Source organism: Cyclopterus lumpus, chromosome 4 (genome assembly GCF_009769545.1).
Source record: "Cyclopterus lumpus isolate fCycLum1 chromosome 4, fCycLum1.pri, whole genome shotgun sequence".
NCBI lineage: Eukaryota > Metazoa > Chordata > Actinopteri > Perciformes > Cyclopteridae > Cyclopterus > Cyclopterus lumpus.
In genome coordinates, this window is record NC_046969.1 from 15385177 (window position 1) to 15411182 (window position 26006).

At 40.2% G+C, this 26006-nt stretch overlaps 1 protein-coding gene across 1 annotated transcript in view; it reads left to right on the forward strand.

Annotated features, from left to right (window-relative positions):
- The window catches only part of LOC117729391 (adhesion G-protein coupled receptor D2), an 84232-nt gene extending 59050 nt beyond the window's left edge, over positions 1–25182 (forward strand). The window contains exons 23-24 of the mRNA XM_034530400.1: positions 7583–7665; positions 25045–25182. Coding sequence (XP_034386291.1) covers positions 7583–7665; positions 25045–25182 — 221 coding nt within the window. The remainder of the gene's footprint in view (positions 1–7582; positions 7666–25044) is intronic.
- Positions 25183–26006: the final 824 nt, after the last annotated feature.

Consider the following 26006-nt stretch of genomic DNA (forward strand, 5'->3'; position numbering starts at 1 on the left):
TTTTATGACTGCGACGGCCAAGGAATTAAATGGAAGAAAAGACTCTCTATTTCTTATGTGTACTGTCATATTTCTCACGGACACTCAGACATAGTCTACTCTTAAATTGTCATATATCTGAATATCTATCTCTATTTCCCTGAAGTCGAGGTAAGTTTAAACCAGTTTTTCCTCCGATGCACAGACAACCTTTATCTCCTCCTCTTCTCGGTTGCTTCATTTTCCGGAAACATTTTTTTCTCCGAATTGTTTAATGATATGTTTAAAAACAATTAATACATTTAAATTGAATTAAAGGAATGCATGTTTCTTGTTTTTCCGTGTGCAAAACTTTTGCAACAAACTGGTAATGTATCTAATTTACTAATATATATATTATATAGTTTTGTCTACTTTGCTCTCTGTCACATCCATTCTGATTCAACCTCAACAGCAAGAGTGCAAGAAAGGTGAAATTTAAATGTGTGCGCACCAAGATTTATCGTCTGCTTATAAAATAAATATCAGGATCATTAAGTCCAACTCTGCTGCCATCAAGCTGATGAAAGCTGGCAAACACACAGACTTCATAATGCCTGGTGTGTGTGTGTGTATGTGTAAGGGATGTGATAAGGTAGATTGACTTCTAATATAAATGGTAGAGGTGTCTACTGACATCCGTATAGTAGTGCCCTTTCTGTGCCTGCCTGGCAACCTCATTCTCTCCTTGTGTGTCTCAGCGAGGGTAGAGAGAAGGGGGAGATTGTTGTTGAGTGTGTGCAAAGAGACACCATTGATATGTCTTTGTGTTTGAAAGATTGCAATCCAATATGTTCTCATTCTTTGATCTTGTTTGCAAATACTATATTAAAGCTTTGTGTGTGTGGGTGTGAGACAAATAGTTTGGGTTAGTGAGGGGAGCAAGCCAGCGGACCTCTTACACACCACCACACACACAAACACATACTGGGGCAGGTTAGCCCTCCTCCACACCGGCACCTGCTCCGTTGAAGGTGAAAGAAGTGCTCACTTGAGCTCATTGAAAAGTAGATGTGACAGTAAATTTTTCAGGCCCTTGTGAGATGGGAGATCTTGTTATAGCAGTCAGGATGGGGGTCAGGGCAGTGGCTGCTTGATGATTGAGGAAAAGAGAAGTAAATTCATTCTGCTTCGGGCACTTTGTCAAATGCCAGTAGCTTACTGTTGAGAGCCACTCACCCATCACCGTGTTACGGCCCCAGAGGTCACCTCCACCGCCATAAATCTGCCTCACCTGCTAAAGCTACTGCCTTCCGCCGGCTGAGCACAAGCAGGGAGAGAGGCGGCAGCTGCTGCTGCTGCTCATAGTCACTCAAATGAAAAAATACAGACGGGAGGATATAGATTCTCCTTTTGATGCTGCTGATGGTGTAAGAGCAGGACACTGGGTGTGCTGTTCCTCATGGGGGATGTGTACGTTTGGACTAATGGTCGTGTTGTGTGTGTGTGAGAGGATGGATGGATTGCACATATATTTGTAGCGAGGGTTTGCATATACTTTTTCTTTGTTCAGGGAATCATACAGTGTGTTTGTGTATTTAAATGTGGATTATTGCCGCTTTTCTATGTTTTTAAGACCACCTAAATGATGATGATTGAACTAGGGAAGGCTGATATTGCAAGCAAGTTGCTTTTCACATGTCTTTGCAGACAAATAAATAACTCAAATTAAGAATCATTTTGCATTTTGAATATTTCTAGCATTACATCACTCTTCCTTGAACAACTTGCTCATCAGTTCACACAAGCCAAAACTCAAAAAAAGAGTGCAGTTGGAACAAGTGGGAAAAAAAGCTATTGGGATGATAGAAGTAGACGGGAGAGAAGAGCAAGAGACAAAAAGGCGTAAAGAAAACCAAGAGATGTGCAAATGAAATTAAGCAAATTATCACCTTAAGAGAGGGAAGGTAAAGTCCACATACTATCGCAGTGCTACATTTGCTATCACTCTACTTAACAAAGTAAAAGAATATTGAAAACTTAGTCTGTCCAACACTATTACCTGTTTCCTTTTTCCTTAAATATTATACACAGAGTGGTACCGTTCTGCATCGCACAATTAAGTGAACGGCTGCCTCAAAGCGAGTCAAATAAAAGTATTTTGTGTTAGCAGCAGCACTCTCAAATGTTGCACACTGCAGCTGTGCTCATTTACATAGTCAGTGTTCATAAATGCACTGCTGAATTTAAAAAACCTGCATGAATGTGAAAGGGTGCATGCAGCCTGTTAGTGTTTGTGTCCAATAAACCTGTAGTGACACATGATGAAAACACATGTTCAGGGCTGTAATACTCATGGAACAATGGCCCGCAGTAGATCCACATGTCTTGTTTTAATGGTGCTGATTTTTGTTTGGGCTAAAGTTCACCCACACTGGTTGATGTTGAGCCATTTTTTTTTCTGATGAAATGTAAGATTTGTGGTCAGAAGATTGTTTTAGCACTGCCAACATATTCATCAGAAGCTGCTCCAAGATACTAAAGAAGCAAAAATCAACTTTTAACACAACAAATATTGTATATCACAAGTCAAAAACTAATCTGCTCATAAACCATTTATAGAAAGTTCTCCCTCAAGAAGATTTGTTTGGGTCAATTTTGTCTGCAACATTTAGTTGGTTCAGAGAAAAGCTGCCACTTTTCTTAGAGTGTGGGTAGGACTACAGTTTCTATGCTTAGCCTCATATTCGTCCATATACGTCACACCAAAACAGACACCAGCCATACACAAAACCAGACGGGATCCTGTTCTGTCTCTCTAAATTGATAATTGGTATATCACAAAATGATTCATATCTTTTGCCATGTGCTAACATTTTTCTAGGATAGGGGTAGAGGACTGAAGTCAGAAGAAGGTAAAATGATCTGGTGTGGGTGTCTGTGTGTTTATATGTGAGTGTGATGTTTTTCGTACACATGCTTATCCGTATGTGTACAGATTGCAAGTGATCGCTTCTTTCTGAAATGTGTCATTGCGCACCATAATTACACCTGCCCTGACTGTGTGTGTGTGTGTGTGTGTGTGTGTGTGCATATGTAACTACTCGTGTGTATGTGTGTTCAGTGTGTATTAGTGTGCACACGCCTTTCAAGCTTGTAGTGTATGAGCGCCAGCCTGCTTTCAATATAGCCTCTTATTAGGTGGTGATTATCCTGCCTGCATCTGGCTTCTTTCAGCCTTTGACTGGAAGTTGCAGAGGCCAGGGGTATCCTGGGAAGAAAGGAGTGAAAACTTCCTGAACCCAGCTTTCACCCCCCACCTCTCAACTCCAGTGTACCCCTTAACCTCAAGGCATCTCCTTACATTCACTTTTTTTATAACAAAGAAAACATTCTGAATTGGGCAGAGGAATGTGTAAGTGGTGCTTACACTATGTTTGCGTACAAGGATGCACGATATGGGCCAGTAATGGTATTGTAGAAGGTACCTTCAAATTATGTTCTTCCTGTTTTACAATTGCACTCACTGTATTATATGACTATCCTAAATTAACCCTGGAATTAATGGTCAACACTGGCATTTCTACTTCAGAAAACTAAAATGTTTTTGTGTTTTATGTTACTAGTTAACAGTTTACAGACTCGTCCCTGTATCTTCTTATGGCTGTAATGAGCTGGGAAATTGTATGTGATCCAATTTTAGAGATTGGATGAATTCACGATACAGTATTATTTTCGTAAAACCAACTGACACAAGGGCTGAATTTGTGTGAGGTCATTGCATTAACTTAGTCGCAGTCAACCGCAAGCTAGTGGGAAAGTGCCTAAATAAATGACCTTAACCTAGCTGCAGAAAACACAATGCCGCTGATCCTTAGCCTGCCCCTTCAATCCAGACCTGTTCCCCTACCACTACTAAGCTGACATAGCACCACTGGAAAACACAATATCACGATTAAGAAAATACTGAGGGAAGCAGAAAAGGGATAAGCAAAAGAAGAAGACAAAACAGGAGAAATAGATAGGAGACGGGGAGAAAACAGTATGGCAGGATCCCGAGGGCCCGGCTGGGGGCTTTGTGAGAGCCCATACATCAGCTGTCACCCGATGGGCTTCCAAAGAGCCACAACAGAGACACACAATAGACTGGACAGATGGTACCAAACAAACTGCTGTGGGTTTGATGCTATTAAAAGCTGTTTACCTCATGCTAGACGCCAGCAAGGGTAGTGGATGCATTGTGTGATCATTTCTGAATGACCAAATGTGTGGCTGTGTGCGTGGCTGTGTGTGTGTGTGTGTGTGTGTCTGTGTGTGTGTGTGTGTGTGTGTGTGTGTTTGACTATAGGCTTCTGGTGTTTCAATAAACCCTCTAGTGTGTTGTTATCCACCAAATGACCATTCATAGCTTGTCTAAGATATGTGTGTTTGTGTGTAGTTTCTCATAATTAAGATGCAATCAAAGACAAGTGAAACACGGTTTATTGATTGATTTGCACAAAGTGGATGCCAGACAACTCTGTAGGCCATGACAAACTTTTGGCGTATTACCAATAACTGGACGAATATAAAACAGCCCCCCCACACCCCGTCTTTCTCTGATACTCCCTCCCATCCTCTCCCCTTCATCTGCTCTCCTGAAGAGCGGCTCTGACACCTCAGAATGATTTAACTCCTTCAATGCGCTGACCTTTCTCCTTCGGACTAGTCACCCGCCTCCTGCCCTCTTCCATGTAGATGAGACAGAGACAGATGAAGATATTTTGCAACATGTGTGCATGTGTGGTTGTCAGTGGGGATGGTGGGCTGGGTTGTCATGCAGTGACACAGTGAAATTAGTTTTGGTGTTGGTGGATGGCGACCGACCCACCTTCAGATCAGCAGTCAACCAGAGAGATTAATCCAGACACAGGAGGACTGTTGTAGAGCAGTCATGACAGGCCCTGAACGAGAGGAGAGAGACAGGCAGGTAGACAGACAGATGGGGCGGATGGGTTTGTGACAATGATATACTTACTGAGATTGTGTCCATATATCTATCTGTGTAACTTTCAGGTTTAACATACAGATTGTTGGACTGCTGTGGACATGAATAATGTCATGACCAAGTTTCTGCTCTCTGACATGTAAAAAATGGCCCAGATTGTGCCTTGTTCCTCAACTCTGAATCATTAACTAATGTATGTTGGTCTGGTGTTGCTGTGGCGCAATCTTTCCCAAATACCGGGACCACCGGTTGGTCGCTGGAGATTTTATTAGGGTTGCCAAATTAATTTGCTGAATTTCTTCTGTATCATTTTAATACATTTTTTTAAATTTAGTTATACATGCAGTACATCTTAGGGCCACAAGAGGTAGCTTGAATGTGCGTACTGTTCTGATAATTGTTATCACCAATATCTGAATCCAATATGAAAGGCTATTCTGGTCATTTAACTGATGAGTTATCTTTGTCTAAATGTATATTGTTAAACTTATAAGAGGAAATTAAAGGAATCATGTAGCCTGTTAAATACTTTATTTGGTCTCATTCATAAAGTTCACATCTTTGAATAACATATGCATAAAACAAAGTTGTGATTTATCAAACGTCTATCTCTTCAAAATGGCTGGTTTATACATTCAAGATAATATAAGGTGATGCAGTAGGCAGTAAAAATGGTCAGGAACGTTCATCTACGCACACATTTGTTCCTCATGATTAATAGATCAGGCTTATCCGCAGAAAGAAATAGTTTGGGAAACACTACTGTAGTGGGTAATTCCTCTGGTTGGGGAAGCAATCAACTCTTTGCCTTTGCAAATGTGACATTAGGGAGCTGTGTCAGACAGGTCAGGACATCCTCCCGTCAACAGTTTAATGCTGCTTATCTTTTAAACCTCCTATTCTTCCTCACTTTATCACAAGTAATGTGGTCCTTGTGATTTAACCCTAAAAACATGAGAAATTAACTCATGCAAAGGTGGGAGGTCTAACAATATCTATCTTTGTTCAAATTTTATTTTATTTATTTAACCTTTATTTAGCCAGGCGAAACAGATTAAGAACAAATTCTTATTTTCAACTGTGGCCTGACAAGAGGCAAAAACCTCTTGAGGGAAAGGAGAGGAAAATAAATAAATAAATAACAGGGTTAAAAAGTGCCAAGGAGTGGAGAAAGCAACATGCTAACAGCCTGAGAAACAGCTGCATTCTTCTTTCAGCAAGTCCGTGATCTTGGCTTTAAAGGGCGACTTGGAAACGTAGGAGTGAAGTTGCAAGTATTTCTGTAGTTCATTCCAGGTTGTAGCTGAGGCAACATTAAACGAAGACAAACCAAGTGCAGAGAAACTCTTAGGGACATCCAACAAAATACGGTTAGCAGAGCGAGTGTTGTAAGCAGGAGATGAGATGTGCAGCAGCTGACACAGGTAGGGCGGAGATAAATGTTACTGAGCCAGAATTTAAACCCACCCTGGTGTTCGTCTGCAGTCGTCTGGCGTTGGACACATGGAGTCCTTGAACAACCTTCACAGAAACTGCTCATTCATTGTAAGACAACCCAGATGAGAGCATCAGCTAAGTGCCTGAAATATAAGAAGAGTGTCAGAGGTTGAGGAATATGATATCATTAGCCGCGCTTGTCTTGTCTTTATTCGTTTTCTGCTTTAATTGGATCTAATTTATAATTCTTCACCTTTGGGCCATCCTTTATATATCTGTCTTGTTTCCCTAATTGGTTCAGATCAATGCATCTCACAGGTCGCATATTGTTGGGAGTTTTGCTCTATTTAGGCCATTTTATACCGTCTATGTTCATATACTGCTGTATTGAACAATAGATCAATGCATCTCACAGGTCGCATATTGTTGGGAGTTTTGCTCTATTTAGGCCATTTTATACCGTCTATGTTCATATACTGCTGTATTGAACAATACGCATAATGAAATTCAAGGTCCTGAATAAATAATTTTGGAAGAGAACTCTTTTTTCATTTTTACTCAATGCTTCAATGACAAGTGATGAGGGAATGACTCAAAAGTTAAACAGCTAAAAACCCTCCCTCCCTCGCCCATACTTTCTGAAAACTTAAAATCCAATATGTTAGTGATTGCAGTGGTGTGGTCCATTTCTAGATGATGCTTCTGAAATTACAAAAGAATAGGAACAATTAATGCACTTAAGTGATGCTCTGGTCCAAGTGCACTTGTGTTTTATGGGGCATTTAGCAAATAATGTAGTTATAATAAGACCACGAGCCTCTGTTGAAGGTTGCTTTCGGTAGTCTTCTATATCATTATTCAGTACAAATATGAAAAATAAAAAATCACAACCACAAGGTCGTATTAGGATTTTTCATTGGAAATATTTTAGTCCTAAAATATGCATGCCTCATTGGCTTCAAAAATGTATATAATGGTCTTTTATATTTTGTTATTGATTGGAACATGACTTAATGCTTGTGTAAGTGCATGTGTGTAGTGTATTCAGTTACTTTTTCAGTGAAGCTGAACACGGTTGGCAGGCTTAACTCTCTCTGTGTGTGTGTGTGTGTGTGTGTGTGTGTGTGTGTGTGTGTGTGTGTGTGTGTGTGTGTGTGTGCGCGTGCGTGCACACGCATCTATCTGTCTGTCTGTCTTCAGGTCAGCTGTCTATTTCTTGTGTTCCAGAGAGACCAGAACATTCCACGAGCCAAATCTCCAAAGACTCTCCTGTGCATAGAAAGGTAACTGACTCCTTCCACACACATCCACACAGCAGGGTGTATCAGTCACTTTAGTGGGACGTTGAGCTTTGGGTAACAGGGCAGTTCAGGGGGTCAACAGCAGCATTTGATCTTTGACCATATGACAAAAACAGACTGAAGTCCTGGGCTGAGCGGTGTAAGGTTAACACATTCAACAGCAACCGGTCTGTTAGTCCTCTCACTCAGTTAGTGCAGATCAGTTTGATTCAGTTCAGTTCTCCACTTGTAATGCATAAGTAAGTTCATTAAAAAAAAAAAACAATACAAAAACATGATACAACTTTATACCATTTAAACAAAAATCATGTAGCCTTATAGAAATATATTAATTAAAAAGCAATTAATTAAAATAATTTAGACATGCATACAATTTATAAATATATATATATAAATGTTATATATCAATAATTTTTCAATCATCAGGGCTTACAGGGCTTAGAAGATGTCCCTTTATATCACTTGCTCAAACACACACACACACACACACGCACACACACACCCGCACACACACAAACACACACACACACACACACGTACACACACACACACACACACACACACACACACACACACACACACACACACACACACACACACACACACACACACACTTACCATGGAGTGTCTTTCCACTGAAAACTCCCTGATCACTCTTTGCATAGTTCGTCCCCCTGGTGGCCAGCATTGGAGCCACACCTTAATATCTCCTTTAACAAGTTGCTTTCATGAAGTTAAGTTACTCTTGTTTAAGTCTTTTGTATTATAATTGTAAAAATTGTTTAAAAAAAAGATGTCTTGAGTAATGTATGGATTTTATATTGTAGGATGTTGCTGAAATAACAGTTTTATTAAATAAGAGAGATCACCTTATACATTTTATTTAAGAATTGTAATAGCCTTTGATTATTTATAACAGAGTAAACTGAGTACCCTTTGTGCTTGCTATTTATACACTAAGAGGTTAAGTACCTTGATGAAGGGCCCATGAGTGTTTATTCTGAAAGGAGGTGAGGTCACTTTACTTTCTGAGGTTTTTCCAGTTGATCTAGGGATTCAAAGCCAGTCATAATCCCACTTCTTGTAACCTTCAGTGCACTATTGTTTTTCCCATTAAGTAATTACATTAATTGTTCATCAGGGTGTGTACAATGCTGGGGGGAAAAATAGACATCTGTAGTTAATTGTTTATATTTGTATAGTGTTATTTGAGCAGCTTTGTACAGACAGATAATGTAACAACATAAAACAGGGGCTTGTGACCTTAATTCTCATTTAGGATTTCTGAATCAAAGGGCTGTTTAGATTTTTTTTCAATCTTGGAACAAAAAGTCTGTAGGTCAGAATTGTGAAGGTGAAAGTCAGATAAATGTCTGAAACATAAGAAAAACAATGTTCAAGACTGAGGACCACTGCTCATGTGTACCTCCACCCTCTGGAAGTGGGATGTCATTAAAGCCGCATTATGACAAAAATAATTCCAAAATAAGTCTCAGTAAAGAATCATTACAAGTTCATTTTAATTTAAAGAGGTTTTATCAAAATAAATAAATAAAATAGACATATTTTGCTCCTAAATACAGGCTCAAAGATCAGATTACATTGTTCACCCGTGGAGGACTTCTACCACACAACGATGTCCGACCGTCCGGCCTCCAGTTTGATCGAAGCTGACTCTGCTCTCCACACAGCTTTGTTTTTCTTCGCAGCCGTTGGGTGGTCCGTGTCTCTCGCTCCCTCCCTCTCTATCTCTCTCTCTCACTCATTGTTAATTTCACCACGCCTGTTTTTTTTCTTTGAGCGCTACGGGACCCTGGCATGGCCCGAAACTCAATACCAGAGTATACACAATTAAGTTCACACCAGAGGTTATTGAGTGGAAGTGTGGTCTCATTCCAAAAAGTGTGTGAGTCAGTGAAAGGATAAGAGGGTGTGAGTGTTTATGTATGGCTGGTTAGTTGGTCAAGGTTAACTAAATGATGGTAGGTGGACACGGTGTGCGTTTGTTCTCGGGGCGGCCCTCTGGTTTCAGCATAGGCCGGAGTGAGAGACGCTGTACTGGTGTGCTGTTGCCATTTGTCTTGACAGCTGCCCGGTCCAGTCACAATCAAATATTAGGTTGTATGGCGTGTTGCGGTTGTTTATAGCTGTGATTTAATAGTTTAATAGTCAAACATTGTTAATGAACAGTCTTATATTGTGACCTTATCAGAATCAAAGCATTAATCTTTTTCGGCCACCTGATCACTGATCTGTGAGGAATGCAGCGGTACCATGTTGGGATTTAAAATATAAATTACATTTGTTCTTAGCTCAGGATGGTTCATCACGACTCTAGGGTGCTTAGGATACCCCAGGGTTATCATAAATGTACAGCAATTAACTTATTCACAACTTATTTATTTTACTTGGCCATTTTCCAAAATATTATGATTTGGAAGCAAGTGTGAATGACAGTGATACCAAACGGTATAGAAGATATGTCTCATTTGATCCTTCAATCGTATCTGTTTTCGAAGCCCAGGTTCTCATAATATATGATTACAATTATATATATTTTTATTTATTACTAATCTTTTCAATCCAAATTAGAAACATCAGCAACAGTTTTTAGTAGAACAAACATTTTCCAAAGCCTCCATAGGCTCCTGTGATCTGTTGCATTGGACATGTTCCTGGTTTTGCCATGCTGAAATCACCCCAGTTGACCTTTCCAGCCTGTTGAGTGTTTCAGTGCGTAGCTCCCTCTGAATGGTATACCATTCACACGCGATTGGGAGTCCCAGCTGGAACCTTCAATCCACCCTCCCCAAACTCACATACAGACACAAATTCTCCATGGAGCCACTACTGGCCAGCCAGCCTGTCAGTCAATCAATGGGAGGGTTACTGTATGCGTGTGTGTGTGTGTGTGTGTGGTGTATGTGTGTGTGTGTGTGTGTGTGTGTGTGTGTGTGTGTGTGTGTGTGTGTGTGTGTGTGTGTGGTGTATGTGTGTGTGTGTGTGTGTGTGTGTGTGTGTGTGTGTGTGTGTGTGTTGTTGGGGCTTCCTGTTTTGGCCTGTGTGCTTTAGTCCTTCCTGGCAGGAGGACTGCTGGTGTCATGTTGGTCAGCTATGGGACCAGCAGCTTGACACAGACAATAAGCATGACTTTAATCCTTTTTCTTGTCATTTTGACATGAAACATTCTATTATATCTGTATCAAGTTCTTGCCAGTATGGAAAGTTCTCTAGAACAGCATTTAGGCTAGAGCGTGTTACTCAAAAGCTCTCTGTATTTTTAAGAACTGATTATAATTCTCCCATGCCACACTGGAGAGATGTCTGTACAATAAAACACAGTTCTCCACCTGTTGCATTTCCATCATATCATTGGTGGACGAAAGTAACGTCTTAGTTTTATAACTTGTAGTAAAAAGATAATAATGGTCAGATCATTAGCACATATCAGCGTTTCCCGAATATTACCAACTGATGTCTGAGATTTTACTGTCATTTTGAAGTAAACATATTCCTGAAAAACACATGAAAAATGAAGTGATCAAAGAAAAGATTACACAGATTACTGATTGACACAAGATCCACGAGAGCCTGACATTGACCACTTCTTCTCTCTACGGCTCACTCTGAAAACCACGGAAATGTTGTAAACCTCCCAGAACATATTTTAAAACATTTTGTAACTTGTAAAATGTATTGAAAGACTCACACACATTCACATATGTGGGTGGAAAGTTATTCATGACAAATGCTTTAATATGGTAGTTGAAAAGATTTTTGTAAACTTGAACATTAGGAAAACATAAGAAAAACAACAATTCTACTTTAATTTCAGTAAATGTTAAATTAAGTATTATACTCTTCCCCATGAAGAACATATTCCCTTCACTTTAGTAAGTACACAAGTACAGAGCCCATAGAAAGAAAGAAAAACGTGCTTATGTGCACATCAAACCGTCAATTTGATTTATTATTCGACACAGATTCTTCTGCACATAAACAGGCATGTAGGCGAGATTTTTTTGTATCACTTAAAATTTCTCACTCCCTTATGACCGTCTCTTCCTGCCAGTCTTTCACCTGCATGTCATCTTTTTTATTTATTTTGAAATGAGGCTGGCTGGCTGCAGCTCCACATTTGTATTGATAATAGCCTACAGGTACATGTGTGGCTGCGATGAGCAACATGATGTGAGAGAGATTAATCGGGATCAAAACTGTCACCGCGCCATGACATGGAGAGCTCTGTGATTAAAGAAGGCGATAGTAATGAATGCGATGAGCCATGATTGTCACAGCCTCTAATGCACCCACCCATTACAACGCCGTCTTTCTGTGCACCAAGTGGGGAGAGGTGTGGAAATGTGTCGATTCTAAGATGCAGAGGGGAACGACTCCGTATTTCTGCAGTGGCAGAATATCTTCAGGAGTTGGTTTTTTAAGCTGTCAGCTCTTTATTGGGTCTTGATCTCTATTAATAATATAATATAATAATATTCCCATCTCTGTTGTCAACAATGTTGGGCTGTGCATGCAGGCTGGAATTCAAACATGGTGTTGTTACCCCTGTCAGGAGAGGCGATGCCTTCAAACCAAGTAAGAGTAGAAGAGCTATGAGTCAGGAAAAGTCTGCCCTCCAGTGACGATTCACAATTAAGTTGGCCAGGAAATTACCAAAAGTGTGTTTGGCATGCCACACATGCACCTGGCAGTGCCCACCTGACTATGATCTGGTCATGTAGCTGAAAGAGTTACCATTCCAAAAAGTCCAAGACGAAAAATCCCCCCCTTCAAAATCGTGTGTACGATTTAATTGAATTGAGGTGACAAACTACAACATATGAACACAAATTTGTAAATCGAGGCCTTTGTGTATATATATATATATATACACACATACAACTTGTATGTATGTGTATGTATAAGAGAGATTTGGTGTATTATGGTAAAATGCCACATTGGGCCTTTCACAGAGAATATAAACTAGTACTTGTTCCACTCCTGCTCTCTCACATACTTATCCACATAAACATATGCACAATCAAGTGTTTATATCTCACACCCACAAATACACACATACACCGACTCATGCCTTTTCATGAGCGGTGGGTCTTGGGGGGGAGCACCAGTCATGTTCCATTAATCCAAAGCAACCAGTGGTGATTGATCAATTAGCCCTGCTTAAAGCCGGGGCTCAGGCTGATCAATAGCACTGATCACCAGCCAAAGGTTTTTCATTAAGACCTACTGCTCTGCATGAGTGGACCATATTAGCATAGACCAAATTGGCTGCGAGGAATGCAAATGCTTCAGTGAAAACGTACACACACACATAGGCCACATAGCTTAGCCCCCATATACAGTATATATATATATATATATATATATATATATATATATATATATATATATATATATATATATACATATATATATATATATATCATCATCATAATTATAGTGTGCTACTGAACTTATTTCTCTTGGATTACACAGTTATTTTGTCTACCCTTCTTACAGCAAAAGTAAGAAGAGTGGTGCTGAGATCTCTGACATCGCGAAGGCTTGAGTTTTTTCTTGAAATGCCCTTTTTTTTAATAAATATCTGAATACCTTCAGAACAATGTTGTGCAGCATGTATGCATCCAGCTGATACTTCCATGTTGTTTAGTATATGGTGCAAGATATGTGTCTTTGAATTGATTATGGCTGGTCCACTGATAAGTGAGACTGCCTTGTCACCACAATGTCAAAAGCAGCACTCATGAGCTCGGGATGTTTTCAGAGACACAAAGTCTTCCTTTCTACTCGGTTTGGATGTTCTGGATGAGAATGGCACCCAAAATGATGTACTTAAATATTAACATTCAGTATATGAGTCATATTGCCTTGAAATAGTAGCTATGGTACAATAATGAGTATTTCCCTTCCAGCCAACTCATTGTCAATCTTTTTCTTAGTTACCTGAACAACAGCGGATGTTGCTGACAATAGCGATATTTCTCATCCACGCCCTAATCAAACCCACGGGATCATCCGTACCTTAAAACAGAAACACATCCACTGACAAACTCACCTTTCTCACCCTTTCTAAACCCTCAGTGGGGCTGAGAGCCATTGTTTCGCTTAAACAATCCTCATTGAATTAGAAACTGGCTGCATGCTTTGTTCAGTGAGGCCGATGCGTACTGCTGTCATGGGTCCCATCGTTAATGTGCCATCACCGCACCTCACATCCTCCTCAGACACAGGCAGCGCTGGGCTTATTTCCTCCATCTGTAGGTGGCTATGTGAGCATGTGTGTGTTTGTGTGTGTTTGCACAAATGAAATAGTGACAGTTCATTAGTGTGTTGGTAGATGGGGTGAATGAGCGAGAGAGGAGGCTGGCGGGTGGGTCACTGTGTGTGTGTGTGCATGTGTGTGCATGTGTGCGCGTGCGATAGTCAGCATTAAATCGCTCAACAGAGAAGAGAGCAAATAACCTTTGTGGCGTGGGGTGGTCACTGATCCACACACCCACGCAGTAATTCATTTTTCTATCAGTAAAGTCTATTTATTAACTGTATCTACTCTAACCAACTCTATGACAGCCTGCAATAAAATATGATAGTAAGGATGATGATGTTATTGAATTATATCACTGGATTCTTTATTTATTTTGTCAAACATCACTTTGTTTTAATGTTTATCCATAGGAAAAGTTTTAAAGTCAACTTTTATCCTTTTTAATTTGAATTAGTATTTATTGTTAAATATCTGTTTGTTTCAATCAAAATTCTTAGTGGAGATAGAAAGTTGGAACTTCTTTGATTGATTGTTTATCCATAATTTCTGGGTGAGGTATGTTTATTTACACTGATTAGGAAAGTGTGCAAATACCAGATTTACCTTTGACGGCCTCTACACAAACAAGTTACCGGGAGTGGAAAACAAACTAATGAATACTAAAATAATACTATACTACCTTTGTAAAGCCTATGATGTAAATGTGTCTTTAAACTGTTTCTTTAAGACATTAGAATCAACTTGACAGTAGGTTATGTTTCTAGTGTTTATGATGGATTGCATTATTATCAAGGTCACTGGAGTTAGAACCAGGTTCAGGGTTGGATGAGGCTTAGGGATAGAGAAAGAATGTCTTCAAGAGGAGATGCCCAGAGTATGGTCACACAAGCATGCGTGTGCGTGTAACTGTGTGTGTTTTAACGGAAAGGAAGGGAGTTGGTCTCAGAGATACTGAGGCAGACAGGAAGAGATCATCATGGTGTTACCATTGCTGGGGTTGAGACCCATACATAGTGCACATGCAGGTTATTGCTCACACACACGCACACACACACACACACACACACGCACACACACACACACACACACACACACACGCACACACGCACACACAGATGCAGATACAGATACAGATACAGATACAGATACAATTGGTTGGGGATGCACACAAGTTACAAACATGAATGTTATGTCTACTTCCTCATGGCCTCTCACCTCTTGACTCTTTACCTCCTCTGGTTGGTGTCATGATCTTAAGATTTAACCTTTTAAACTGCTTAACTGTCGAAAGTGTCCACCCCATCTGCCCAACTACATATATAACAGAAACACAAACACTATTTGTGACCATTTGCTCTGATTTCCAAAGAGTTTGACGAGGGGATGGGATGGCAGCAGAACGATATTTCCGTGCGCCGTGTGGGGGTGGGGGTGGAGGTGGGAGTGGGTAGGATGGATGGACGGATGACACCCGTATCCATCCCCGCTGGGGAGAGGAAGTCCCTATCAGAACACAACAGGAAAGAGACGGAGCAAAAACAAGTGCATGTCTTTTTGGACATTAAATCACTTCCTGTAGGGCCCTGGGCCGCCTCCCCCACCATCTACACAGCCTCCACATCTCAGCCCAGTCGAACCACCCTTTTTGGCTGAAAGAGAAATTGATCATGTCCTCTTCATCTGTACGCGTAAAAAGTGTGCATGTTCCTGTTGGTACATCTCTAGGGTATTGCACTGATGAGTGAAATACCTCATCAATAACGGAGAGGAGAGTCTTGAGACCTTGTCTAGAGAAAATGTATTTAAAAAATTTTAAAAAAGTATAATCTGTTGCTATTCGGCCACAGCATATATACTGTATGTAATGCTGTGCAGTCTGCCAATCTGAGTTATCGCTGTGACTTGCAGATGTGATGAGTATCGTAGGATGCAAGTGCCATATAAATCCCTGCACCCTGACACATCACAAGCCCTGAGTCTGGACCTGGTGCTTTGATCTTCATCCAAGAACAAAAACAAAGAAACAGTTTATCCATCGCTGGTGCAGGAAAGGGCCTTTTTAATGGCAACAGGAAAAGACAATGTCCACCATTTTCATTCAAAACCAGCTTCACTCTGCCTGTCTTGTCATTTTTTTCCAGTTGTGTGTGATACCGAACAGTTTGTTGCAGACATCAGACATCTTGAGTAAATTGCTTACGTATATTGATAATGCAGCTCTCACACAATGTTGCCATGTCCAGGGCACAGCTGTGAAAAATATGACTTCCTTCCTGTCTGCAATTTCCTGTTTGCCTGTCTGAATTCAGGTCAGGAGAGGGGGATAGTGGTCGCTACCTCATCCACTGTTATCCTTCCCCAGAGGTGACCTGATGATGCAGGATGCTATGGAGCCCAGTGCCATTATGTTCAACAAAATAGCTGTCCCTCTACTTCTCTAATGTTTCATCTTTCTCACTTCTTCTCTCCGCCACTAATGGAAACAATCACAAACACGTCTTATCTTCATTGTCCGCTGTCCCTCCCTTTCTTCTTTGCATTGGCAAAGATAACCTTTTACTCTTTCTTCCAACATGCCAGAATAGATAACATTGGATAGCAGCCTCTTATATCCACAAAACAAAAAGAAGGAGATATGACATTATTTGCGTTTCTTGTTCTCCGCAACACTTAAGAGACCCCACCACTCTCCCCTAAATTACGTCTCAATTGCACACATATGGATCTTCCTGATGCACCCTGTTTGTTTCATTTTCCGCTGATTTGCCGAAAACAGGCAGCAGCCGCTGAAGTGAATGTTTAATTTAAGAGCTCATGTTCCCCTCTGTACGATATGTGGCGGTAGGGAGCATGGACGGGTTTGACGAGGGTGGGGTCCGGTGGTGTAGTTGGGGGAAATGGGGGCGTGGGGGGTTGCGCTGATGGAGACCCCCAGGTCTCCGGGCACAGTCATTAAGATGGCTCCTCGGTTTGGAGATGAGAAAGCGTACTCGGCACTCTGGGCTCATTGAAGATGCTCCCCTGCCTACTTGGTGCATCCATTATTTATGAGTTTTTACAAATTCCAACTGACATTTATATCAGTTGTGGATGTCTGTTTCTGATTTGGTTATACTGGGTGTGTCTGTCCTCCCACCGACAAGATGACAATATTGGTAAGATACAACTGCTTGGTATTACAAGGCAACAATTGTACTGTTGGGTGCTGGTGCTTATTAATTACTTTACGTGTTTGCCTAATTGTTTTGCTTTAATGAAAGTGGTTTCAGAGTGGATAGGAAATGGTTGAATAATGTTCAGATATGAGGTGGTGACTAGAAATGTGAGGTTGATCCACAACCCGCACGTTGTACAGGTTGGGGTCAGTTTATTCTAAAATATCACTGGTTATAGGGTTAGTTATTACTAACTTACAGAAAAACTCTCTCTCTCTCTCTCTCTCTCTCTCTCTCTCTCTCTCAAACACACACACACACACACACACACACACAGCAAGTGCCATGGTGCTCATTCCTTACCACTGTGCTCCTATAATTCATAAAGTTGCTGCTTGTGATTTAGATATATCTTTGCTGGTTGGGTGGTGTGGATCGGCTCTCATAACGGGCAATTGGATGTGGGTATTAAAAAAACCCTGACCCATGCATTCTTAGTGGTGGCTTTGATTCACCTGCACTTTATCATGGCTGGTATGATTTTCTCCCGTCAGTCTGTGTATGTGTGTGTCATGTGGATAGCTTTGCAACAGTGCAAGAGTAGGAAGATGGATGTGGTTCCAGCAATCCCCCCGACCACACACACATACACTTTATGCCCCTCGCCTAATTTGGTGTCTCTGACCACTGAAGAAAATGCATGAAAAAGTCCAAATAGAAGCGTCTCTTTGGTGCCTCCCACCCCATCCTCATTCCACCGTGGCCGAGCCAGTATTGATCCGATCTCTGACCTGTGCTTTGGTGTTGAGCCTCAGGCTTCACACAGCCTCACCTCACCTTACATCACTCACCTCACATTAGAGTCTGAGCTTGATATGCACCGTTAGGCTCTGGTACACCTCCAGAGAGAGAACTTGTCAAATGCCAGTTAACTTGAGCTCTACCAGAAGACTGGCCACTTGCTGTCAATCTTGCATTGGGTGCTGGAGGTCAATTCAACAATGCTGTTCCATCTATTATGGGTTTTTGTTTTCAAGAGTTGTGTTTGGAAATGTGCTAATTTGTTGTTGTTGTTATTGTCATTAGAACCTCTATTAGACACAGAACATTTGTATTCTTTGTTTTCTTTTTGTCTTTATTTTATTTCACCAATTCTGATGTAAAAAAAAAAGAAAGAAAATAGTTACAAAATGGATAGCGCATATTTTTTAACCTTTATTTATCTGGAGATTATCAGCTTGCATTTTATTTTCCAGCTTTATTATGCCCATTGTTGTTTTACATTCACACATACGCACACTCTGAGCAGGGGTTTTAATGTTTAACCTAGCAGATAGTGTTTATCTCTCCCTGCTCTCCAGAAGGTTTCTTCACTTTTTCCACCGTGAAAGTTTTTTTCCTATTATTTGGGAGTTTTTCCTGATCTGATGTGAGGTCCTGTGACAGGGATGTCGTATATATACAGATTTTAAAGCCCTTTGTAATTTGTGATATTGGGATATATAAAATAAACTGAATTGAATTGAATTGAATTGAATTAATATGGTATTCATATAATACACATATACACTGTCATTTAGTGCTGGGCCATGGTCTTGTGTGGGTTGCAGCTGCCTCAGCAACCAGGACCAGGTCTTTTAATGATATTCAACAGAGGTCCAGCCACACAAGCGTGCACACACACATTGTTCCTGTTAGCTCCATAACCAGAAAGCACAGGACCGCAACAATCAAATGTTAACATTATTGATTTAATAGAGGTGAACATTAAGGATTCAGTGGAGTGGAGCCAGGCCTTGTCAGGTATAGCTTGATCAGCACCAGCTCGACAAACTTAGAACCCCAGGTGATGAGAGACAGTCTTTTCCCTGTTACACTTAACCCCTGGCCTCTCTAAGGCAGAGCCAAACAGATGCTGACGTTATGTTCCCAAAAGGTCTTTCCTGGGGCTCACACTCTCCTTTCTCACCACTATGTTTAAGTCTGTGATGTTCATTTATAGGAACCTCTATTACAGTGTTATTGCTGCCTCTGGCAAAGGACCTAGCCTCTCAAGAGTCCTCAGCAGCTCACAGAAACTGTTGCTGTCCCAAAGGAGGGACAGCAGACTAAATAATCAGTTTCTCATCACAGTGACAATCTGAGAACAGCTGTTTGCATCCGAAGGCCTGCCAGCAGTTGTCTGTGACGCTCTGAAACAGAGAAGGAAAGAAAGGAGGTATGGTGGGAGGGAAAGATGAAAGGAAAGTTTCTAACTGCTTGATTCAGTCCTCCAAAGGGTTTTGATATTGATCTCACTAACAGACCTAGAGACAGATACTTGCATCCATCTGTGGACACACACATGTTTACATTAGCAGAGACACACATTGACACGCACTTAATTGAGGCTGAATCTTTTGCTTCGGTCATCGGTATGGAATGCGGTACATTCAAGGATATAGAGTATTCAATTTTTGATACAGATGTACTTCTTTCTTTGTTTCTTTGCAACATTTATGTGGCACTTAGGAAAAAAACAAAAGCTCTTGATTTGAAAGCCGGTCTGGGAGTAAAGCCAGGCCCCTGAAAACTCTTACATTAAGTGGTGTGTTTTTAGATACTGTGCATCACCTCCTCAGGCATCTGGTTAAAATTGCACAGGGCCTTGATGGAAATCATTCAGTCTTTAGTAAAAGCATTGTTGGTCAAATCATTTGCTACCTTTGTTTGACACGGGCCTCTCAGCTCAATAATGTGAGGAATAGTAATGAAGAGTGGAGCAGGTGGACCCAAATGCAGGAGACTACAGGCAATAGTAACTTGGTGAAATAACTTAAATTCAAGGCTTGGTGGGCAAGGCAGAACTCCGACGGGAGTAGTACAGGTGAAGAGATGGGAGGAGAAGCTCAGGTGAGGGGAATAAGGGGCTGAGCGACTGGGAAACACCATACAGGAAGAAAAACACAGCACCAAGAACCCAAAACACAGAAAACCACTCAGTCCAGTCTCCAAAAAGTCTGAGTGTGTGTGTGTGTGTGTGTGTGTGTGTGTGTGTGTGTGTGTGTGTGTGTGTGTGTGTGTGTGTGTGCTTGTTGATGGTCAAAAGGCCAGTTCATGCTGTACGTACATTTAAATTTCATTATAAGTGAGCACACACAGACCTTATCTTGAAAAACTGAATGTGTCGGAAGATATTCAGAAGCCAGAAAGTGTGTGTGTGTGTGTGTGTGTGTGTGTGTGTGTGTGTGTGTGTGTGTGTGTGTGTGTGTGTGTGTGTGTGTGTGTGTGTGTGTGTGTGTGTGTGTGTGTGTGTGTGTGTGTGTGTGTGTGTGTGTGTGTGTGTGCGTGTGTGTGTGTGTGTGTGTGTGTCTACACTGTGTTAATGGCATTGTTGGGACAATCTGCTCACACCATAACTTGTGGGTAATACCTGACATCTGGGGACACAAATCTGGTCTCCCCAACATTAAACATTTATGTAGAGTTCATACTTAGCTTTAGGTACAAGACTAGAATTAAAATGCAGTGTTGTGGTGGGGCATGTAGCAACCTTCAGTTATAAAAAAAATCAATACAATGTTTTCACAAAGAAAATGATTCAGTCTATTCGCAGGTCCTGAACCTTTTTACTTTTGTTTTTCCAAACAATTGGTATTAGGTCACAGATTGAAACTTACAGAGAAGTACATAAATAGCCGATTTCCTATTGCTTGCTTCTTTTTTTTTAAAGCGTCTGTCACAAAAGCTTTATTTTTGAGTGTGAGACAGTCTGATACAGTTGTTTAATAGCCTGCAGTCTGTTCTGGGAAGAAGTGATAATAAAAGTGTTTCAATGTTCCCTCAGTAATAACAGCAGTTTCACAAGCAGAACTGTATAATTAATATGGGTATAAGCAAAACTACATGCTCAAAACCATCAGAAAACAGTTGCTTATCCTGGCAATTCTGTTGTGGGGGTTTTGATGGCTACTTTTCAAATGTTAAAGTTCAAATATGAGTAAAAGCAACTCTCCGGGGGCTGTTATTTGAAAAATGTAAATATTCTGTAACAAATGCAATGGCACAGAGTGGCTCAAGCATTCATATCGCAATGATCTGTCATCAGATCCTCAACAAATGAAACTCCCGGCGTGATGAAAATAGCACCACACTTGAGAATCGTGATTTAATGTTGTTGTGATGCTGTATCAATATTTAATTAACAGTTCACATGCACATATTTGTGTCAGACAGTGGCTCAGATTGCAGAAAAAGTATTGCTACCATGTTGGATGTAATCGGGACTGTGATGAATTCAAATGCACATCCCATTTTTTTGCTCTAATGTTATATATAGCATATGCAATGTATTTATACAATGACAAAATCACAATATATTCCCCTGCTTACAGAATTGCAATATTTCGACATATATTGAATTGTAACTCTTTGCCAATACACAACCCTACAAGTAGCTACTAGATCTCCTCCACTTCTTCCTGTAATTAAAAAGTTTTTTCCAAAAATATAATAATTTTGTCATCAGAAAACATAGTTTTTCCCGGGATCGTGCAGCAGATGAACAGTGTTGTGACATTCAGGTTGTCATGTTATTACAGACGCTCCTGTTTCTTCGACGTTCCCGTGGAGCTCATTTGTTGTCACTCTCCAAGCAAAGGTCAAGATTTCACGTGCAGTCAAGCCTTAACCTTCGCCACTTGGCTGAGGTCTGGCAAGATTAATTCTTTGTATCATCTCTCTGCAGTATGTGCCAGGTTCATCTTTCCTACAATAGAGCCAAACAAACAGGAGAAAAGTGTGTGCCTGAAAGTGTGTGTGTGTTTGTATGTGTTTTTAAAAGACATCGGCGCAACCGTTTTAACAGGGCGACTCTGTTTGAATTAGATGTTCTAACCCCCCGCTTGCTAAATGGATTTCTGAAGTGGCTGTAGTTGGAGGCTTTCAATCGGATGCAACCTTGAGTCCTTTTTTATGTGAGCTGTGTAGGATTTAAGTGCTGGTATAACATGAGCATGACTGAATGAACGCTCCTCATTTTTTTAAATTGAAAAATCTCCAAAGGCTCTCCCCATTGTGCAGGCAATTAATGGAATGCTGGCAGCGAGGTTCAGGTGCTTAAAAGTTGTATTTTTTCTCTCTCTCTCGCTCTCTTTTTAATGACTAATAAAGGATAATCATCGTGGAAAAAAACCCATCATAATGCTGTAGGCTTTCTCTTTATGCAAAATGATGTATAATGCATGCTTTGAAATGAAACGGCAGCGGCCTTCGAACCATTCCATCTCCAAACCTTAGTGTATTTGCTTTGCATGCCACAGTGAGGCTTTTGCATTACAATAGTGAGTGTTCCCATTAACAATGCTAGCCTATTAATTTGATCTTTACATTTTTAAAGTTTGTCCATCAGGCCACCAAACAATGGGTCCCCCAGTTGCTGTTTAGTATAAGTGATTAGAAAGTTAACTAATTGCCTCTCTGAAGATTTGTGCTGTTTCTCTCTCGCTAGTTCTTCACCTGTGAGCCTACCCCAGTTCTACCCCTCAAAAACGGATGAATTAACCATTTTATTCATCAATAAATGTTTTCTTCCCTTTGTTTTAGATATTATTTCATTTCAGACAACCATCAACATCGAGAGCATGGTGAAATACAAGGCACGATCTAAATAAAATGCATTTTACATCAGTGCTTGCTTTATGAACACTTTGATATCAGATTAAAATAAGAATAGTTTGTTTTGTGTAATGATTTATGATGTATGATTCATGACACTAACTCATGGTCACTCAATAATCAACAATAGGAAGATGGTCAGTGCTTATTGCATAACTGCCTACAAATGGAGTTTTCTCAGCAGTGGCAGAGCTTGTTTTGGTGGTGTGCTTTTATGCAATAATGTTTAATTGAGTCTTTTTATTTTGAGGTAACTTCTTGGTTTAGCAGTACAAAATACAGAGCTGTTAAATACTGAGGTGAGAAGAAAAAGAAAAAGTAGCCTACACTCAACTTGATGACGTGCAGAATCAGGTACTTTTTGTTCAAACTTGTGCTGCTCGCTTGTAGAAAGTAAAAAAAAAAAAGGAAGAATTGAGATTTAATTTACAGTAAGTGTGTTGTTGTGTTCAAACATTGTAATCTATTATAAAGTCACTGGTTGATGCGATGTTGATTATTCCACCAGTTTTGCCACCATGTGGCGCTGGGTGTGTGTTCATTTCATATAAACTGGTTATGCTTTTTTCTCAGGACTCCTGAGCCTCCGGCTCTGCCTGACACATTTAGCCTATTCTAGTGTTCAGTTGCACCTTTTCTTCAATCTTGGAACACTTCCAAATGCTTTTGTTTTTTCTTGTGCCCTCAATCTCTTTCTCTTTGACAATGCAGGGAAACATACAAGCACATCTCTGTAAACACGAGTGATGTGGTTCCAGAGTTTAAAAGCTTCACACATAACACTGGCAGACACAACTAGGGGCTGTTTGTGTGACGGAAAGGAAAACTTGCTCAGAAACTGACAGCAGCGTGTGTGTGTGTGTGTGTGTGTGTGCGTGTCTGTGTGTGTGTGTGTGTGTGTGTGTGTGTGTGTGTGTGTGTGTGATTAAAAAAAAGTGTGTGTGTGTGTTTATGTTGCTTTTGGCAAGTTATTCATTCGTGTTTTATTTTTTCCTTTCTCTCTGTGTGGTTATCTTTTGAGTTGGTCGGTTTGGAGCTGATGTCCACCTTCGGGGATGCGCATAGCATGCATTTCTGAGTATTTTCACCTGAGGCTGCACTTGTTAGAGTCCGTGGATAAATGTATATACATTATTAATACAAATTCAGGCCGAGTGAAAGCAGTTTTAACACATTTACAGACAAGAGGCCAGGCACTGCAAGCCAAGCTCCAAGTGAGGATTGTGCGCCGGGGATGGAGCTGGCCTCGGCTGTGACCAGCATCCTTAATGCTGCACGAGCACACTGTCATCGGCACCTCAGCAATCAAATACTCCCTCATATCATTTGCTTCATGAAGAAAAAAGAATAGAGGTCAAAAGTGTGGTTTGTTATTACAAATACAAGAGACAGTAAAACATTTACAGAAACAATTTCAGCAGTTTCTGCTCCACTGTGATTCTTTCAGATCATTTAAAGGAATATGGCCTTGTGGCGCTGTAATTTGACATTTGATCAGTCAGTCGAGTTTGATGTTATGTCAAAACAATGTGAAATCTTTTTTCATTTGACTTTACCTGTTAAAAAAAGTGAAGGTCTTTAGATCATTCATTAACCTTGTGTCAAAAATCCGTTTCAGTAAAATATGTAGGTCTAATTTGTATTAACACCAACATTTGTGCTGTTGAAGGTTGAAACGTGTACCGAGCTGCTTTTTAAATCTGAATTGCTTTTGATATACAATTGTTAAAAAAAACAATCTTTAAGACTTTAATTGAAAACCGTAATTCCGGTTGATATTTTGAATTCAATAATTTTAATATTTTGAATTCAATAAGGTTGGTGAGATTTTGCTATTTCATCTATTTAAAAAGACTTGTTTAGTATATGGAAGTTTTCCTATAAACTGCAGTTTTTGTCTTCGATAAAGATTCAAATGAAAACGGTATGCACACACAAGAGTCACACGCAGTGAAGATCACTGTCCTATAAAACAATTCAACCAATTACAGGGGCTGTATTTCTAAATAAGAACATTTAGACTAGTGAACAAATTCAATGACAAAATGTGCTTTAACAAATCCTTTAATTATACGATAATTAAGAATACTGCCTTCTGTTAATTAACTTTCTCCTCAAACAAAGTGGAACATGTTTCCATCCTCTCTTAAATCCACAAGTGCATTTTATGGCCTCAGTATTTACTGTTATTACAGTAGTGAGTAGATATTGTTTTCCTAGTTTGACTTGACACTCCCTGCTTACCAATCCCCATCTCCCATCCAGGAGCCTCCTCCCTCAGAGGTAGATGCCTTGCCGGCTGGTTGCAGTCTTCATGTTCCCATGGAGCTGGAGTTTACAGCTTCCTGTTTCCCTCGCAGCCCCGCGCCTCAGAAAAGCTACGGCCTCGTCCATGTTGACTGACCCGGATGTTGATCGTGATTGTAGTTTCATATTGTGATTCATTTTTATTTCTTTTTTAATCGGAGTTGGTGAAATGTTTTCTTTCTGTCCGAGCGCTTTTTTCTTTAACAAACGTTCAGCTGTGATTACTGTGGAGATGCAGGAATATTTGGTACATTTGGTTTTGAAGTGTTGCATACCTTATTTTCAGATATCTAGAATGGGACTCATTCTGCATTCAACTTTTTAAAGTTCCAGTGCATGATAATGAAAGCTAAATACCTCAATTCTGATTTAAATCTTAACTTAATTTTCTGAGGTTTCACTGAAAGTTCATTGTTTGTTTGTTTTTATTTGTTATGTTTGTTTTTCATGGTATATTTCATGGTATATTCTCTTTCATGGCTTCACTTGCTGTATATTTGCTTGTGAAAGTGTTACTGTAAATTTCCCAGTAAAGTGTGCGGCAGTCTGTTACATGAATTAAGTGATGGGTTATATATGTGACCCATTAGTGTGATATTGGATTCAGGTGGACATTTTTATCACATGCCAGTTCCCTTTGTCTCCACTGGTTTCCCGTCCCTCTACTGTCAAACTATCAAATAAAGGCCAGAACAGCATGGGAAAAAAAGATTAAGCAAAATAACTGAATTCTCACCTGATCTCATTCCTGCATGTTTTACTAAAATGTTATTCAAGCTATTCATTTTTTCCCTGCAAGAAAAGAAAAAAACACATATAATGGAACTGGACAGCGTTAGTGTGTGCAGGAAGCGAGATTCTGGTGTTATAAGCATCATAATTATTTATTGAAATATGAGGAAAATTCATTTAGCCTCAGA